This window comes from Tympanuchus pallidicinctus, unplaced genomic scaffold (assembly GCF_026119805.1).
Source record: "Tympanuchus pallidicinctus isolate F22 unplaced genomic scaffold, pur_lepc_1.0 scaffold17, whole genome shotgun sequence".
Classification (NCBI taxonomy): Eukaryota; Metazoa; Chordata; class Aves; order Galliformes; family Phasianidae; genus Tympanuchus; species Tympanuchus pallidicinctus.
The window spans coordinates 4,828,638-4,847,328 of record NW_026294690.1 but is presented as its reverse complement, the minus strand read 5'-3'; the positions used below and the strand labels follow the sequence as shown (position 1 = coordinate 4,847,328).

The 18,691-nt window shown below is 39.5% G+C and overlaps 1 protein-coding gene across 1 annotated transcript; it reads right to left on the bottom strand.

The window, feature by feature from the left end:
• Positions 1-1,690: 1,690 nt before the first annotated feature.
• On the bottom strand, positions 1,691-18,488 carry LOC128078367 (haloacid dehalogenase-like hydrolase domain-containing 5). Its single transcript, XM_052678490.1, has 8 exons — positions 18,357-18,488; positions 16,695-16,904; positions 16,162-16,274; positions 14,831-14,924; positions 13,587-13,620; positions 12,544-12,718; positions 10,645-10,833; positions 1,691-9,852 (listed from the first exon to the last, which is right to left on the bottom strand). The coding sequence occupies exons 1-8, from the start codon at positions 18,486-18,488 to the stop codon at positions 9,453-9,455; spliced, it is 1,347 nt and encodes a 448-aa protein (XP_052534450.1). The 3' UTR covers positions 1,691-9,452.
• Positions 18,489-18,691: the final 203 nt, after the last annotated feature.

The following is an 18,691-nucleotide window of genomic DNA, read 5'->3' as shown; positions in this document are numbered from 1 at the left end:
ATGAAGACAGTCCAAGCTAAAATTCAGTCCTGATTGCTGTTTTTCCTCCTAGTTAGATGGTCCTTAAGCTACAGAATACTGGCAAGCATTGGACTTGTCATGACTTCTCATAGTTTACATCTGTAGGTTACAGTCCTGCAGGTCTGCATGCATGCACATGGACACTCAGATAAGCTCAGCCTCCAGTATCTGCAGGATTAGTGCCAAATTATTTAATCCACGCAGATAAAATTTCATGTGCATTTAAGGACAGTATTGCTACTACTCAAAATCAGTAGTTTATACAGCAAATCAACTTAAAACTGCATCAAGACACAAAAGTAACATACATCTTCCAGTGCAGTCAGTGATTTTTTTTTTAATTATTGTTATTATTATTATTTTTTTTTTTACAGTAAATGGAGAAATCCATTTCCTTAGTTTCAAGTCCCGTCTAGTAAATGAGTAGCCACAGACCAAGGAGCTGACCTTTCCTTAGTATTGGCTCCCATTTCTCTTACTCTACAGTTGAAGGTTGTGACTCTGCCTGTAGGCTGGGTTTGTCTCAATCAGAAAACAGGAGATTTGTCAGTGATTTGTTCACTGCATTTTCCAGTGATGACCCTCACTGGTTCAGCGGTTTGTTTTTTGTAAAAAAGACAAGGGACTGTGGCTTCAGGTAGGCTTTGTCCTCTAACTCTAAAGGCTACCTGGATGAAGAGAGTGAGTAGCAATAAATCTGAGATTTACAGGTAAAAAAAATGGTTTCAGCTCTCAGGTTACAAATGTGCTGATGTACATCAAGTGAATAATTCAGCAGCACATGATTACAGTTCACAGCGTAAACTTTTGCCAAGAGACCTGTTTACTGGCAGCTGATCATTAACAAGACTATGGTGCACTAACTGCCTTTAAGCAGATCTCCTTGGCTGACCAGGTATTTATCATTTGGTTTTGGCAGTGCCCAAAGTGTGCAAAATATTACATAAACACAGAAGGGAACATTGATCCCTGCCCTATAACAATTAAGAATGGAATGCAGAGGCAAATACTGAACTGAAACGATCAGCAGAACATGGTTCCCAGGAGCGTGGGCAGTGTTATTCTCTGTACTGATTTTTGATTTAAGCTAATTTTACCTCTGGTTAGCCATCCAGTCCATCATAATGGATGGGATTTTATAATTACATAACCATTGTATCAAATAAATGTAAACCTAGAAACATGCTAATATTTGTTTTGCAAAACAAATTATATATATATATATATATACATAATTTAAAACATGAGAACAGAAGAAAAGTCCTAATGATTTTACTGCTGTCAGTGTAGTGGAGGTGACTTTATGAGGGAGTAACAAAACCAAATGAAGCTCTCTGTACACAGCGTAGATTTCTTAGGGCTTCCTGAAAACCAGGGCTCTTACTGCTGTTTGACTTCAGAGGAAACCATATTTATATGAAGAACAGATTGTCACATGTAGTTTAAATGCATTACTGCAGTAAACCTGAACATTCTGCATACATCTGAGCAGTGGTACACTCAAATAACACCAAAGCCTTTCCCTAGTGCTTCCCTGGACTTCCATGCAGTCCCCACCACATACTTTAGGAAAAAAAGCTATTCTACAACAAGACATTCTGATTCCTGGCATGTTTAGCCCTCTGTACCCCTTTTTATCATTTCATTTTAGTCTGAAGAACAAAAGAGCTTTTTCTTTTTTTTCTTTTTTTAAATTGTTATTTCCTTTGTTTTTACTGTCTTTTTTCAACAAGGGTTTCTGTCACGCTAATACTGATAACAGCAGGTACCCCGATTACCTCTGTACCTTTAGGTGTGACTGAAGGCAGACTGTATCAACAGTGGCCTTGTTCTGACGTACTGATTTGTATGAGGCCACTGGAAAACAAATTAACAGTAAGTTCCCGAGAATGAGAAAAGTAAAGCCTATGCTTGAGTTAGCCAAGAAGAATTTTCTATTTTATCTCATTAAATCTGGGCAGTTTAGTCAATGATTACTCAGTTTAAAGCAGGTAATTTTCTTCTCAAAGTAATACTCTGCACTAGTAGTTACAGGTTTTCCTGCTTGACTTTTGATGGCTGTCTACCTCCAACAAAAGTGGAATGCTGAACTATAGCTGACATAACAGAGTAGCTTAATGTAAAAGTACATCACCTTTCTCCAGGGACATCCTCTGAGAATAGTGGGGGATCAGATACAACCTCATTGCAATCAATAAAAGAAAAAATTGAGACTCTTTTATCATTAAAAAGTTACTTTGTATTTTTCTTTTGCAAGACACTTTTAGATTTCACTTGAGTTACTTCCAAATTGATTATTGAACTGAACTGCTGATACTGATTTCTATTCTCTCAACCTCAAATATACAAAAAAAAAAAAAAGAAGAAGAATCTCCTCACAAATCTCTAAAGGGGCACAGTGGGATTGTAACCCAGAGGTTTTCTGCACGTGTAATTACAGTTCTCCCACCTCTGTGACAGTGACTTAAGATCTTAACATGCATATAATACTGTACTCTGAAAAAAAAAAAAAAAAAAAAAAAAGTTAAGTTTAGCTTTGCACTCATTCAGCTGATGAGGTGCTGTAAGCAGGGTAAGACATCTGGTAGGTACAGCAGCTTCCCAAAGCTGCTTCTGTCTAAGCCACTTCCATCTAAAGCTTGCTTAACCATGCAAACTTGGGTATTCCAGCTGAATTACTACAAGTGAAATGTCCTTTTAAAATCACTCATAAACCAAAATATCACTCTGCATTTATATTTTTGATGTTTACATTCTGGATTAAGATACTAGGAACAACAGTTCCCCTATTGAGTTTATTCTTACTCAAACTAATATTTGGCTACACCATAGGAGTTTCAGTCTTAAGCCCCCCACACTCACCAAGACATCTTAAAGGACACATTATTCAAATGTAGTAGCTAGCTGAGGGATCCAAGTTTCTAAGTACCTTACACATGACCAACTCTGGGGCAAGCTAGCAGTTGTGATTTCTAATCATTCAATCAACCAAAATATACACATAACATCTTTCTGTAAACAGAAACAGGAAAGCATTAAATGAAAGACTTTTTCCTTAGAAACTGCCTTTTTAGAACATCTGACCATTTTGACTATCTAAACTATTCCATATGAAAACAAAGGTATGAAAGATTGTCTTTTGAACATGGCATGCCAACTTGCCTTGACAATTGGAAGCTACTCGTAAGAGTTAAGAGCTGAATTTCACCAATTACCGCTGCAAAAAAAGCACAAGACTTGTGTGGAACTAGATTCTCAGAAAAAGGAAATGGTTATCAGATAAAAATACATTCATGCAGAAGGCAAAGCATACTCATTCTTTGTTTTTCATGTTAATTCCCTATTTCAATGCTGTGCATAGATAAGGATTTTCCCCTTTGTAAGTGGTACAAAAATAGATCTAGGTATGAAAAGTGTTTTGATACTTGACAAAAGAAAACTCTATGTATGTTTTCTTAAGAAAGCGATGTACTGACGAGTAACTGCTAAAACTCGGTGGCGTAATATGAGGGATTCAGTAGAGTTGAGTGTTGAAATGGTGCTATGTGAACATACCATTTCAAAACCTGGGAACCAATGCACCAGACCAGACACTGCTCCACCTCCCAGGTACAGCATAGATACAGGCTTACTGAGCAGAAGGTGAATTTAGTTATTTGTAACTGTGTTAAGATTTCATGTTGCCTTTGTGGAGAAACGCTAAGAGTTTCAATAGTCAGATGTGCTCAGTGCTCTCAACCAACTTTTCCCTCTTTTGTGCCTCGCTCACTGATACCTGATGGCTGGAACACCCAGTCTCCTGAGATGCACAACTCCAGAGAGTCAACAGCATTCAAGTGAGTCTGGCGCATGCACCTGCTGGGGAGAAAATACAAATCTCTGATTCATATTGAATTCATTCACTGCATTCCGAAATGATGTGAAGGGTTTAGAGGATAACAGTGTTAAAAATATTCTGCATTTTCTAGGACAAATCTGTTGCTGTTTTTTCCAAGGTTTCTTCGAGAGATGCAGGCTGTACGTTTCTAATCATCACTAACTACTTCTCTTATTACAATATTGACTGGGTCATTTGGAATATGAGGAGACAAGGGAGCAAGCTTGCATACTACAGTAACTTTTTATACTTTACCTTCATCTATTTATAAATTTATTATGAAGAATATTTCTAAGCAGATACAAAACCTGCTTTATGTTGTGAATTGTAGTCTAGTAGATACATTGTACTGTGTATCATTAAAAATTTAATTAAACATTTGGCAATTAATATCTTTTGTGGTTATTTTATGCATGTAATTTGCTGTGGCTGTTTATCCAAAACAAAAAAATGAAAAATCTAAGAAACTCTGTATCCTTTATACAGTGCTGTATGTTCTTTTAATTTTAGACGAGATAGCTCAGTGTATTCTGTTAAACAAGCAGTACTTGACTCATACATACTTAGAGTTGCCCATCACCTGCATAAATGCATGCACATAAAAAGGATTCAAAGTCTTCCATGTTGGAGGTGCAGATAACTTTTCCTCAATGTTTACAATTAAATGTAAACAATGTGGTTAAAACTGCACCTTCCCTAAGGAACATTTAGATCCGCGATTTTATTTAGTTATTGTAAATTAAACAAAGCATCCTCATCTATGGCCAGGAACTTAACTATTAAGCTAGTGGAAAGCGTAAACACAGATACACTGTCATAAAGCAACAGGTGAGACTTGAGTCCCATTGAAAATGCACTTCTAATTTTGAGAAAAACTCTTAGCTACATTACAAGCACTGCTTCTGCTACAGAAGAAGGTAATAGATAAACCTGCCAGAAGGCTAGCTGGGTGTTAACTGCACATGTTTAGCATGATCGTGGATTCTTAGCCTGGCATACAAGATCAACAAAAGCAAAGAAGAATATCTTTTAAGATTAATTAAGCAAGAGATTCAGGCTCAGCTGATTTTCAGGTGGGTTTACTTTGTGTTTGCTATTTTGAATACATATTGATCTGTTATTCATAGAACTGACCACACACTCTTTTCAGAAACTTCTGATGTGCAGGCTGTTTGAATGTTGAAAGCAGGATATATCTCATCACCCCAAAATCCACAGTTGTATACAAAATACTTGAATACAGTCTGTGTTAGTCAGTGATCAGAGCCATTGGCCTGAGCCAATGTTCACACACCTTCAGCTGTCTGTGCAATCAGCATAACTGAAAACAACATGTAGCTGCATTAGTTTCAGATATATTTGCACATCAGTTTACAACACTATATTCAGTCATTACAAAGGCAGAATGATACCTCTGTGTCACCATGTGCTAACACTATGAGCTGCACTGAAAATAATTGCTTCTAACAAGTAATTTACCCTATTGAGATTCAAAGGTAGGTGGTGGGAACAAAAAAATCACAGTGGCAAAATCAAAGCTTAGAAAAATATTTCTGTGAATAATTTGTTAGTTTTCCTTTCTATGCATCACTCTGAAACACGTTCTGAACAAGAAATAGCTGACAGAGAGCTGGCAAACTGAAGTTCTGAAAATCCAGTGCAAGGAAAACATAATGGTTGTATGGTCTCTGCAAATCCACCCACAAAACAAAACCCAGATGCTCCAGGGCCTTTCAGCTCCTATAGCCTTTTCACATTTCACAGGAAAAACAAATAAATTAGTGTGACTTCTTTCCCCTGTCTCTCGTTGAAGAAAGCCCAACCAGTTGTTTAGAATTCAGATGTTTTCCCAAATCTAACATGACTGATATATTTGAAGTCACCTACAGCCAAACTGGGGAGCAACGTCTGGCTGCTGCTTTCAGGCGCACCATGCTGAGCTCGTCTCTCAGTCTGCTAGGGCAGAACGCGTCCGACACAAACACTGAGTGAGGAGGGACCGAGTGCTTAGTATTCATTTGAAATCAAGAGTGGATGAGAGGATGTATCCTGGCACCCGCCATTTTTGCAGCATTTTACCAACTTACCACTTAACAACATGGGGTTTGGTCCACGAGGATGAACTTGAAACACCCTGGACCTCGGAGAACGTGTGAGGGCGGTAGCTACTACTTGAACAAATAAAAGCATGGAGAAGAGACTATCAGCCCTCCACCACACCGCCTTCCCACACCCGGCCCCTCCGCCCCTCTGAGGTAACTCAACATGGCGGGCAGCCAGCATGGCGGACAGCGCCCCCCGCGGCCCGCCTGCAGCGCCAGCACCGGCACGGCTGGGCAGGGCACGGCGCGCGACGGCAGCGCAGCCCCTCTGCTGAGGCGGCTCTCACAGCTGCACCGCGGGAAGCGCGATTAACCCACAGCCAGCGGTACCGACAGGCGCACGGCACCCAGCTCAAAAGTGCAGGCGTGCTGCAAAGCCGATGGTTCCTTTCTTGACATTTAAGAGTTCCAAGATGTGACATAAGTTTTATTTTAAATCAAGCTTTGGTTTGGTTTTGTTTTCTTAAATATATGGATGGAGAAATATCTTCAAAAGTGTTTTAAGCATCACACTCCTCAAACTTTAACTCTTTAAATTCCTCAAAAATACTCCCAAAGAAAAAGATACGAAACTGAAGAGCATACATGACAGGAGTTTAAAATACTGCAAATTCACATTAGTAAAAAGCACAGGACTTATTCTTCAGAGGTTGCTTTGGAGGTTTTTTTTTTTTTTTTTTTTTACAGAAAATGCTCGAATACAGAAAATGCCACCAGTGCAGAAATGAAGGACAAGTTGTAACGACGGAAACTTCACCACAACCCCCAGCATTTGCTAACAGTGACTTCACTGCGTTACTCCGGAGCATCTCGGGCCACCTGCATTTCCAACAGGACGTTTTAGCCTTGAAAGAAGTGCTGTCACACCCAGCAGTGCGGCCAAACACACCAAACAACACGTGGGACGTGCTGCCGATTTCAGTGAGGTAAGCACTGAAGCTCAAAACACATCAAAAGAATACAAGTGAAAATCCATGTAGGAGGACAATCAAAGAGACAAAAAGTTAATACAGTTTGAGACTTTTCTCAACAAACCTGATATTCATTCATCTCGCACTTCACTGGTTAGACAGAACATTTTACCATGCTGGTTTTCACTTTACGCATTACCTTTCAAGTAATGGAAACATTTCTTCTACAGAGTTCCACATTTAACTCATTTACCAATGTACCAATTTACCACGTTAAAGCATCATTTCTAACAGACAGTGTTACCCATTTCATTATTGACTCTGATGCAATGTTCTATGACACGCTGAAGGAAAATCTCACCTGCACCACTTCCTGAGTTAACAAGATACAACATTCAAAGGAGAAGTCTGCCAGTGTAGCATCTTCACTTGTACAACATGGAACAAGCCTAGCTAACACGCTGTGGCCAGTGCTTTAGTATGCCAACAGTTCTTTCAAGTTTTACAGTAATTCCAATATATAGGTCATCTTTGTTCATCATCCGTGGCACCAACTGCCTATATTTTGTTTTGTGCTGACAGACAAATGACAACTGATGCTGAAATGTTCATGCATATCTGGGAGGGAATAAAAGGAGAAAAATTGAACAGTGCCTTCTTCATCAACTTCCACATTTTTATTCCTTGCTTCACTGAAAGTCTGAAACGGGTTCCAGTAAGAAAGAATTCAGCAATGTGCTTCAATACTGAAACAACACAACTCTGGTTATCCTGACATCTTACAAAACCTTAACAACATTCTTACTTAAAAACATTTGGCATGCTTCGTAAGTAATTGGCATATTACAGAAAAGAGATAAAGAAACAGACACATTCACTTGCTGCAACAGTAAGAAAGGTAAGAATGGACTGCTGTAATAGTTTTCCAGTGAATAAAAACAAAATACAATATTTGGAACAGTGTCCTTAAACTTAAAACCCTGCATCCAGCAAGGTATGTTGAAAGCTACTTACGAAACACGAGTGAATTAATCAACAATCCTGACAGTAGTGGAAGTGACTGGAGTGGCATGCAAACAGAAAACACAACAAAAGCCTGACTTAATGGCAGCACTGTTGTTCTCTTCATGACATGAAGAGTACTCAGATTTGGATTTCAGGATAATAAGCAACATAGAAGTTGGCCAGGACATCATTTCTCCTTACCCCACCAGCTGAGAATGCTTGTAAGGCAGCATTCTGCTTCTGCAAGAACTCTGGAAGACTCTCAGATTTGTTGTACCATTTCTTATTTCTGAAACAAAACAGATCCCACACCTCACTAGTCCTAAGGTGATTTTACATGCTACTTCCATGTAAGTTGACTTCATTTTTAAGCATTTAATTGACTTATATTTTCCAAGCAATAAGGGACAGACACACAGCTTATCTCAAGTGTTATCTCAGTGTGTTATAACCAACACAGAAGACATTTTCAAATACATCTTTTGGATTAAAATGGTTAGAAGTATTTTATAAAAATAAGTATTTTAAAAAATGAACAATTATAAAAAACCATGAACCAAACACATAACATTGACACAAGACAAAGCATATTACACTCGAGGGCAGTCAGCTACCACAGTGGTACAAAGCTTCAAGTAAACTAGTAGGCACTTTTTGCCCAAAGAGCAGTCACTCATTCAGTGGAAAAGTCCAGGTGAAATGCCCAAAACAATTTCCAAAATTACCCACAGAAGTGCAAATAAAAAGGCAACAACAAAAAGGCCAGGTGTTACACCACATAGGACACTCACTATCTGCTGCTTTCCCTGTATGACTGTTCAGTTAGCAGGAGTTCCAAAATTTCTGTTAACAACTCAGCCTTCATCAGCTTATACTGGCGTTTCTTTTAAGGGTTTACGTGTCAGAGCATAGCAGCAATGCAGGTCCAGATACATTGGAAAACAGATAAAAAGAAAGGCTGCATGGTTACATCTGAGTGAGTACAGAGACAGAATATTCTTGAATTCAACTCTTATGTGAAGCAACATATTTGCAAGAATGCTCATCTTTTGCAGAATACTTACTGTGCTCTATATCAAACAACTTGTAATTATGTGATTGACCCAGTCTCACTATCAGAAACCTCCAATAACTAGAAGGCAAATCTTTCAAGAAAGAAAAGAATGTTCACACAGGAATTTAAGGACCGATAAAACATAAGCAATTATGAAAAATAACTATTGGAATACCTAAAATAATGAATAACATCCAAATAAAGAACAGCTAAAGCAATAAATCAGTTTGAAATACTTTTAAAGTATTATTTATACTCATACAATCTTAAAATATTTTAAACAGATTTTTTTTAATTTACATAGTCTTATACTAAGTATATTAAGCACATTAATCTACTTTCATATTTATATAGTATTATATGTTAAATAGTAAACAAAAAAATAAATTAAAAATAAAAAAGCAGTTTGTGGCATGATTTTAAAGCACAGTTTTGGGGAAGACAAGTGTAACATTGAGCTGTCCTGAAGAAATCATGTCATGTCAATTAGGAGCAAAGTTCTCCAACTGGAAGATCAGGTCTACAGCAGCATTAACATCTGGTACCACATGATCTGGTTCTACTAAACCAGGATCAAACCTAAAATCTCTGTGGCCATGGAATATCGTTTCAGTTCTGCTCTCTTTGGTATCCAAGGGTACCTCTGTGTGAGGGTTGTAAACCCCAGTACAAACCAGAACAGACCTGCAGTGGGTAGCAGCAGAGGATGCCAGTTCATTCTCCCAGCTGTTGACTATTTCATCATCCTGAGAGAGAGCAGCAGACCCTTTGCCACCAGCAACTTTGGCCTGAATCCATGTTTTTGAGCCTTTTCTGGAATTCTTCTCTTCGAGATAGCGATTGTAAAGGTTAGCACCATAGACATCAGTCATGAGATTATCTCTGGAAATACAAATAGTACTTCAGTCAGCAGCACAATTTTAGTTCTCCAAGTGTATGAAAGGACATCAAGGTTTTAACTATGTATTCTGCATTTTCCATAACTTCGTGTGGAATTATTTACACAGGAGAAAATCCAGTCATATAGCAATTTTGTTATGCAGTTTCATTAACCGTGACAAATAATGGGAGTGAAAATTCCCCGTACTGAGACTTCCAGACCTGGGATAGGGTGAAGGGAAAGCAAGGACAGCTATTAGCAGTCCATTAAAAAGGTTATATTTCCAAGCATCTTGGAGATTCTGGAGCAATCCTTGATAAAACACAGCTTTATCTCATTCTATTAAAATGATTCTACAATGTCACTCACTGCACGCATAGTAGTATATGACCAAGTTCAATTACACCTCAAATCAACTCTAGCTCCAACATTCCTTAAAATGTCATGTACTACTCAAAGCTTGTGGTTGTTATACCACTAAGTTAAAGAAAACAAAACAATCCCTCACAAACTTTTTGTTAAGGGCTCAAAGAGCATTTTAAATAAATTAATAAGAAACATAAAACCTCCCTTTCATACTTGCACAGAAATGGTACATACATCTAAGAATCAAGTGGAAGGCTAGAAACTGAGAGGCATGAAAACACCTAAGTACAACGCAGTGCTAACCATTTTCAGTTGTCCCAGCAGTGACATAATGGGCCTAACCATACAAAGAGTTGTGTGTTTTTATTTTTCAGTGTTTATCTTGAAAGTAATTTCTTGATGTATTCATTAGACTTAGAATTTCTTACCCAACAGCATAAAGAGTTAGAATGGGTTGCTTCCACTGTCTTTCTGCTGCTTGAGCTCTGATAAGGTAATCTGCATACTGATAGGTCAATTCACTAGGCTTGCCCATTAAGGCCTCATATTTCAGATCTTTGCCAGTAATCTTCTTGTAGATGTTTTCCAAACAAACCATGAATGTCCCATGCCCAAACCTAAGAAGATGGAAAGATATGTGACAAACCAAATTACATCAAGCATACAGAAAAAAAAACAAGACCTTTTTTATTTCATTATCTGTTGAGAGTCAATTCCTGTTACTATGAGATTTCTCTCCATTTGCATGCAGCATTCCCACAGCTTTTTCAGTAATAATTAAGTGCTGATTAGCTAACCTATAAAGATAATAATGAAGAAAACATAATTGGAAATTATTGGTTTCAAAAACATAGCAATAATTTGTAATGGTGTTGCATGCATTTACACAGATCTGATCATTTTCAGAATGGACACCCTTTGAAAAAATGCCTAGGCTGTCATCTGCTCTTTGCAGTGACTGAACAGAAGCAGCTGAAATAACAAAGAGGAGAAATGGAAAAGGAAAGTCAGAAACCAACAGGAGGAAAATTATTCTGTTTTTAAAAACAAGAGTATACCAAAATGCAGTCTATAATGTGAAAACAAAAACCTCATTGGTTTCTCTCAAGAAGAGATGCAAAAAATCATGGAACAAATTAACACTGCACCAAGCTGCTGATAACTCAATTTATTTGCTCAAGCAAGGTGTGAGCAGCAAGTGATGCAGCTCATCATCCAAGGCAGTAAAATAGTAAAAGACATAATTTCATAACCAAAAAAGCAGCTTTACATCATTAGTGAAATCAGCATGTGGAATTAGGCATGAACTAATACATATCACTTCATTCACCCTCTCCACCCAGTTTATTGTTTCAAGAAATCTGAATAAATCAGCATAAAGTTATTTCCAGTAAATACCAACAGCAATTTAAAACCACATGCTCAGGGAGTCACTTTCCAACAGACAAAGTAACAAACTCGAAGGAAAAAGCAAACTTTATTTCAGTTTTAATACTGGATCTTTCCTGAGGAACACTACTGGAAATACGCCTCTTAATTCTTTTACACATTATACACACACTCTCATCACCTTACTCTAGCTGAACTAGCACACACACATAGTTTGCTAATGTTAGATGTGGTCTTCATAACCAACTAGGAATATCTGACAAGATCACCTACCTGAGATCAAAACCGTTATCAGGTCACAATAATAACAATTTCTATTTCAGTGTATGTTCACATTTTACACTGAGGGGGAAGGTAGGGGAAATAAACACGTTAAAGAACTGCCTTCTGTTAAAGTCAAAATAAAACACTCTCAGAGATCATGCCATCCTGTCCTATGTGTTCTATTCATTTTTTCCTATGTTCCTTTACACTATATTGTCTTCAGCTCAAGAACTCATTGCTTTTAGCTAGCGTGACAATTCTTCACCCTGCCAGAAACTAAGTTGGAAAATACAAAAACAAACAACAACAACAACAAAAAAAATCTAATTAAATGAAACATTAGATTTGATTTTTTTTTTCCCTTTGGACAAACTCTAAGCCTTCAAGCTCTCTTTTGTGAGTGGGGAAACAAAAAAGTTGACCTCATAAAAGCAGTCTTATCTCCAGCAACTGATTTCAATGTATCCAGCAACTGATACAATGACACAGATAGTAATAAGGCAGTATTTGCTGACAGCACGCTGCTTTTGAAACGTTGTATTTGAATCTGAGATCCACCATAAAGCCATATAAAAATGCTGTATGGAAATACTGACTATTAATTGTACTAAAGAAGTGAGGAAAAACCTAAGATGTCACATGGCATACCTGTATGGTGTTGTAGCTGCACTTACCTTGGAGACTGTGCTTCAGCTACCCACATTAGATCCATATTACAAGCAAGTACAGGTATCTGAGGGTAATTTTCATGGTGATATGGATTTCCCGGGTAGCCACTGGTCAGCAAAACATCTATTATAAGCTGAAGGTTGGTTTCCCATCTGACAGGCTCCCCAAACAAAATGACAGCTATGAAACCCAGAAATACATAACAGAGTTAGCAGGGCACCACACCTCTGATACAAGCTTGGTTTAACAAGGCTGAACATTACTTTGATTTAAAGGTGACAAAATGAAATACCTGCATAATGTTTTAATGTTTCCTGCTCTTTCACAAAAGAATATCAGAAGTAACAAAGCTTCCAATGCAAAATCTAGAAGTTTAAGAAATTCTTTGATTCTTTGCAATGGCCAAATTGATCCACAGCACAAAATGTTAACTTATAAATTATACTTCTAAGTTCTCTGTACCTCTGTGAACTCTCTAAGTTCATGTACAGTACTGAAATAATCCATCAGTAATGTTACTTTGTTCATGTTAAAACAGGATTTGGATGCTGTTTCTACCCAATTTTCTGGTCTCCAAAAATCAAGGCACTTTTATTTTAATCTTTGGCTAGTTTCTATTTTAATGTTTTCTTCAGACAAGATTCAGACAAGATATGATATGCTGAAACAAGATACTTCTCACTCTACAGCTCTCAGGTCACCCTCCTGAAATCAAGACCAGTTATTTCTGAACATGTCAACTCATTCTTAATATTAAAAAGGAATTCAGTAACAGCCTGCTAAAGTAAGATAAAAGAGGAAAACAGACCTCTCCTTCCTTTGGAAACTTTAAAAACACATGACTGAAAACTGTACACATAAAACAGCTTTTCCACACCTTATACATTCTGTATCAATAACAGATGTCACCAATGAGGAAGCTTTAGAATTGTCTCAGCCAACTTCCCAATATGACCAATATGAAAATAAATTCTAACGATAATGAAAAGTATAATAAAGATATTCCATCTACTAAGGGATAGTTACAAATTAAGTAAACATAACTGACCCTCAATCTTGGGAAGCTCCACAGCAGAGGGGTACTGAAATAAGAAAAAAAGTGCAAGTTTTCTGCAAGATTAAACATCTGCTACTATTTCAAGAGAATAAAATTCAAGTACAGTTCCCACAGCTGCCTTCCACAACACTGAAAGGAAATGCACTATTTTGGTGCAGCTACTACTCCAGCAACCAAGGCCAGTTTACTATGAAATCTGCATTTCAAGTTCTAAACTGAAATCCAGCAGCAAATGGATACCAGGCAAGTTATTGCATTCCACATTCAGAAGCTTCAGACAATTTATTCAACTACCTCTGGCAAGGCTCAGAGCTTCAGCTGATGGTTCACTTCTGCACAGAAGCATGGATGTTTATTTTTCTATAGCAGTAACACAGTCCTCCAGCACTAACAAAGGATTTGAAATACCTGCTTTGAAGTACGTGCCTTTAACAGTGCTAAGAAGAAATATATTGTTAATTCATAATATATTTGCTAAAGAAACAGTTTTTACTTTATGATCTACAGCCCATGGTGACAAAAACATGAATAGTCTCTTGAATTTCTGAATGTGCCTGGTTGAGGAGCAAGGAAAGAGATAATATAATTAAGTAATGAATTGTACGAACCATAACAAAGACCTTTCTGTCTACACAGAAGGGAAGAACCCCCTCATTTACTGACCCTGTATATGCACAATATACATGCATGTATTTGTGGCATATGCATTCACTTCTTTCTGAAATTCTGCAAGACTCAGTTTAAAACATGCTGCTTATGTAAACTAGCAGTAGGTACTGTTAATATTTAGATATAATTAAATAACCATACAAACGATAAAAGCAGCCTTTTGGAGAAAAGTTCATTAGCTGTAAATCATTGCAACCAAAGCAACTTCATGGCCTATAGAGTCAGCTCCACAACATTCCTCTACCGGAAGAAAAAGCTTACTTCATCTTCCATGCATCTAAGGAAGCCAATAAGCTTTCCAAAACAGATTTTGAATTAGATATCTGTAGTAATCACACAACAGTGAGTTACAAAGCGCAAATACTTGTGAAGGAATTACCACTAACAGAAGGAAAACTCTGCATGGTTCTTGAAAAATGTTGCCATGAAACAAATAGAGAAGCAGGAAATAAAAGTAAAGTCATGATGCAACATAAGACAACATCACAGCTCTACAGTTCAAATATTGACCTCCACAGTTGAATGTCATCTAATGACCAAATAAAAATATTTAGACACAGACTCACCAAAACACCCGGTGCTCTGTCGTGGTCAACCACATCCAGCAGCGGGTGCTTCGCCCTCAACATCTCAATGGTGACAGGCTGGCTGAACCCAAGGCTGGCAGAACACCAGTTAAGGATGCAGAACTGCTTATATCAAAATATATTTTTTTTTAATCTGTAATTCAATTTTGACAATTAATGTTCACATGTGCTGCTTATCATCTGGTAAAACAAACTATTTGGAATTGTAAGCATTTTACCAAAGACTTTTTCTTGCATGAGATAAATGATCATTGCTTCATTTACAAAGTCCTATATGAAGTCTGAAGTCTTGACAGAAATGGCGTAGAGAGCTGGCTCAAAATACAAGATGAAAAGGAAGAAGGCACTCAACACCTGCCGTACTCCCCCAAGATTATCTTTACATAAACATAAAAAGTCAACAACTCAAGTAATTATGATAGGAAGGAAACCTCCGTCTGTTGCAAAACAGTGGACTGACCAATAAGGTTTAACTACGCCTTGCAGGTGGGTAAGGCAAATTTAGAAACATGTTTTAAAAAAAAGAAAGGAGCAAAAAGTGAGAAAATTCCCAGATCTGCATAGTGCTACTCTTAAATACAGATACATCCCATTAATTTAAACTCACTTAAGACATAACCAAACTAAATCTGCTCATTTTGTAAAAAGCAGCAGGGACGCTACTACCAATAAGACCTCCTCAATGAGTATGGAAACAACAGGCATTTAAATATATTGATTATACAAGCAGAGCCACTGGATTTTCTTTTAGAATTAACACTACGGGTTTTGTTTGAAAATAAGATTATCCCCTGTAAAAATGCTATCTAACAAACTGGCTGCTTATTTGCTGCATTCAATCTTATCACACTCTTCTCTCTTAACATCCCTAACAAACCTGAGCAGGCTGACCTGAAGAACGACAACAGGAGACAAAAGAACAGAAAGAATAAATTCAGGCTCTGAAATACCATTTCTAAGATAAAGCTAACTATATGATTTACTACAGAGTACTGAAGGATGCCATGTTCTCATCCTCAAGAGAACACAAACCCTTATGCCAAAGGCTCACTACACGTACATAAGACAAAGAAATAATGGTCATTTTTCCTTCCCAATTAAAGATATGTAATAGCAATATGAAAAAGTGTAGAATAAATTGAAGCAAAAATCAACAACCAACCATTTTCAAAACTTAAATTTGACATTAAGAATTAAAGTAGCTAATTAGTGAACTCTCAATACTGAATTTGTAGTGCTAAAATATTTGGTCTGAACTTGATTAAGGAAAATACTCCAACGGAAAGTTTATTTTGTCCTTTTAAAGATACTCCTGAGCAATATCAAGCAGTGGTCCTTGTCCAGATACAAGAACGCATTTTGGATGATAACGTTTGAACATCCGCAGTGGGCTGTGAGACATCATCACTTGGTCTTGTGAAATCTGTTTGGAATTTAAAAACAAAGAGAAGCATATTGCTTTTCAGAGAAGCTATTTATACATATATTTAATTAACAGATATGCATATTCTACGAATTACAAACCAATCATACATGTCAGCATAAAACCCTGTCGTATCATTTCTTCCTAATATTCACAGCTAAAGTACTGATAGTTCCAGAAAAAAAGACATAACTACACTACTAATTCACAACCCTTCCAGCTTCCACAGTTCCTCTATTCAGCACAAACACAAGGTTCTCTAAATTCATTTAGTAAACAGATGGGGACAGAAAACTCAGAAATGCTCTGGCTTTAATTATGGTGCTAAAACAAAAACTCATTGAGCAGCATGTAGTGGAAAATCGTGTGTTAGATGCATTCACCAAAAGTAAGAAAATACATAGGATTTAGGCTACTCACTGGAACTCCCAGTACATGGGACAGCTGATCTGCTTTCTTCTGGCGAAGGCAATCCCCTGCATTGGTGACAAATACTACAGGCACCAAGAACTGGCCCTGGGAGTTAACCAGCTTCTGAAAGGCTGTTTTTGCAGCAGGTATTGGAGTCTTTCCTCGTACCAGCACACCGTCAATGTCAAAAAGAAACCCAAAGGATGGCAGCACATTCAGCTGTGAGAAGGAACAGAAAAGCAGGAGTACATTAATTGTCCATACACACACATTTGAAAAAAAGTACAGTACCTGAAGCTCAGTTAAAACGCACACTTCCACAGGGAAGGAATGGATCTTTTATTGTGCACTTCTTAATGTGTCTTACAGGCACGTGCTGCAACACTACAGCTTGCTTCTCCTTATCCACATGACCCATGAGTTCTGCCCAGTCTGTGTGGTTTCAGAGACCAGAACAAACTGAGCTATGCTGGTAAAACGAGGGGCAAGATGCCAGTGAGCCTGTTTCTGATTTCACTTGACCTGGGAGCCAAAAGGCAATTTTAATGCAGAGAATACTGACAGAAACCACTAAAAGCAACAAGAAATGGAAACGTTTCAGGAGTGGGTAGGGGTTTATTGCACACACTGCACAGACTCCTCCCTTACAAGACAACCAGGTGCTGGAACTGTTCCTGCTGCCACTCGTCCTCTTTGTGTTCCCTGGCCCTGCTACAGCTATCTGTTCCTGGCCCTCATACAGTACTTCAGCAATTCCTAGTTCTGTACGTAGCACACTAATGCCTGCTGTTAAAGCTGGCACTTCATTAAAGCTGTTACTGAGAATTTTAACTCTCTGTCTTTGAATAAGTGAAGAACTGGGTTCATCGGCCCACGAGGACCATAACCAGCTGGGTGAGGCAGGGCTGCCCATGGACAGCACTATTACCACACCAGGTTAGAAGGGACACAACAGAAGGAACCAAGCTTCACTCCTCTGCCAGCCCTGAAACAGAGTCCAGGGCTTCAGGATTAACACGGACTGAGAGGATAAGGGCCAGTGCTAAGCGTGACAGCGAGAACGGGGGGAGGGGGGAGGGAATGACTGCAGGCAATGGAGCCGGGACAGCATTTGCTGCTGAAGCTCTCTGAAGGGACAGAATGACAACACAGCCCAAAGGCACCTTGCCTTCCAAAGCAGCGCTTCACTCCCCATCGATTATTCATCTGACGCATTTCCCACAGCCGGGCACAGCGCTGACACGGACAACATGGACACCACCGTTCGTGGCTGCCGGCCGAGCCTCGACGAGCGCTTCCCTAAAACCGCGACTCAGAGCACGTCTGCATACCCACGAGTTCCCCTATAGAGCCCAACCTAACGAAGTCAGTGCCTTAAAAGCACCGCGGTATCACTGACTTATCCGCGCCGCTTGCCGCTTGGAGTTCCGCACACGAGCTCCCGCGGACAGCCCTGTTTTCTCCTCTCCATAACCGCAGCCCTTCGCTTTAGGGCACAGCAAACACCCGTCCCACGTGCCGCACAGCGAACGGCGCCCGGCAGAAAGCAGAACCCGCCCCGCGGCCGCCGTTCCCCACGTTCCGCACTTCCGCCCGGCGCCGTTTCGCTTTCGTTCCGGCGCGCCCCGCCCCGCGCAGCGCCTGGCCGAGCCCTGCCCTCTCCTCTCCTACCTTCCCGCCGTTCCCCGCAGCCGCCGCCGTGCCGCCGCGCCGCCCTCCGAACGCCGACAGCCAGGGAAGCCGCCCCACCGCGCCGCCCCCGAGCGGCCCCGGCAGCCCGCGGAGCGGCAGCGCCCAGCGCATGGCGGAACTGAACGAGCGGCCGCGCCGCCGCCGCCGCCCCGGCTTCAAAGCCCGGCCCCGCCCCGCGGAAGGCCCCGCCCCGCCCCGAGCCGCGGGGACGCCGCCCGCACGACGCCGGCAGAACCGCGGCCACCGCCATGGGAAACAGCGGCACGGCGCAGCACCTCCACCGGGAACGGCGCGTCTCTTCTGTAACAACAGCG

Excerpts from the sequence above, each read along its gene's own strand:
- LOC128078367 (XM_052678490.1), bottom strand. The coding sequence starts at position 18,488 with ATGCGCTGGGCGCTGCCGCTCCGCGGGCTGCCGGGGCCGCTCGGGGGC. Across the intron at positions 14,925-16,161 it reads CTGCTTGATATTGCTCAGGA|CCTTGGGTTCAGCCAGCCTG; the intron begins GTATCTTTAAAA and ends GTGTTCTGCCAG. Across the intron at positions 12,719-13,586 it reads GGAGCTTCCCAAGATTGAGG|CTGTCATTTTGTTTGGGGAG; the intron begins GTCAGTTATGTT and ends TGGGTTTCATAG.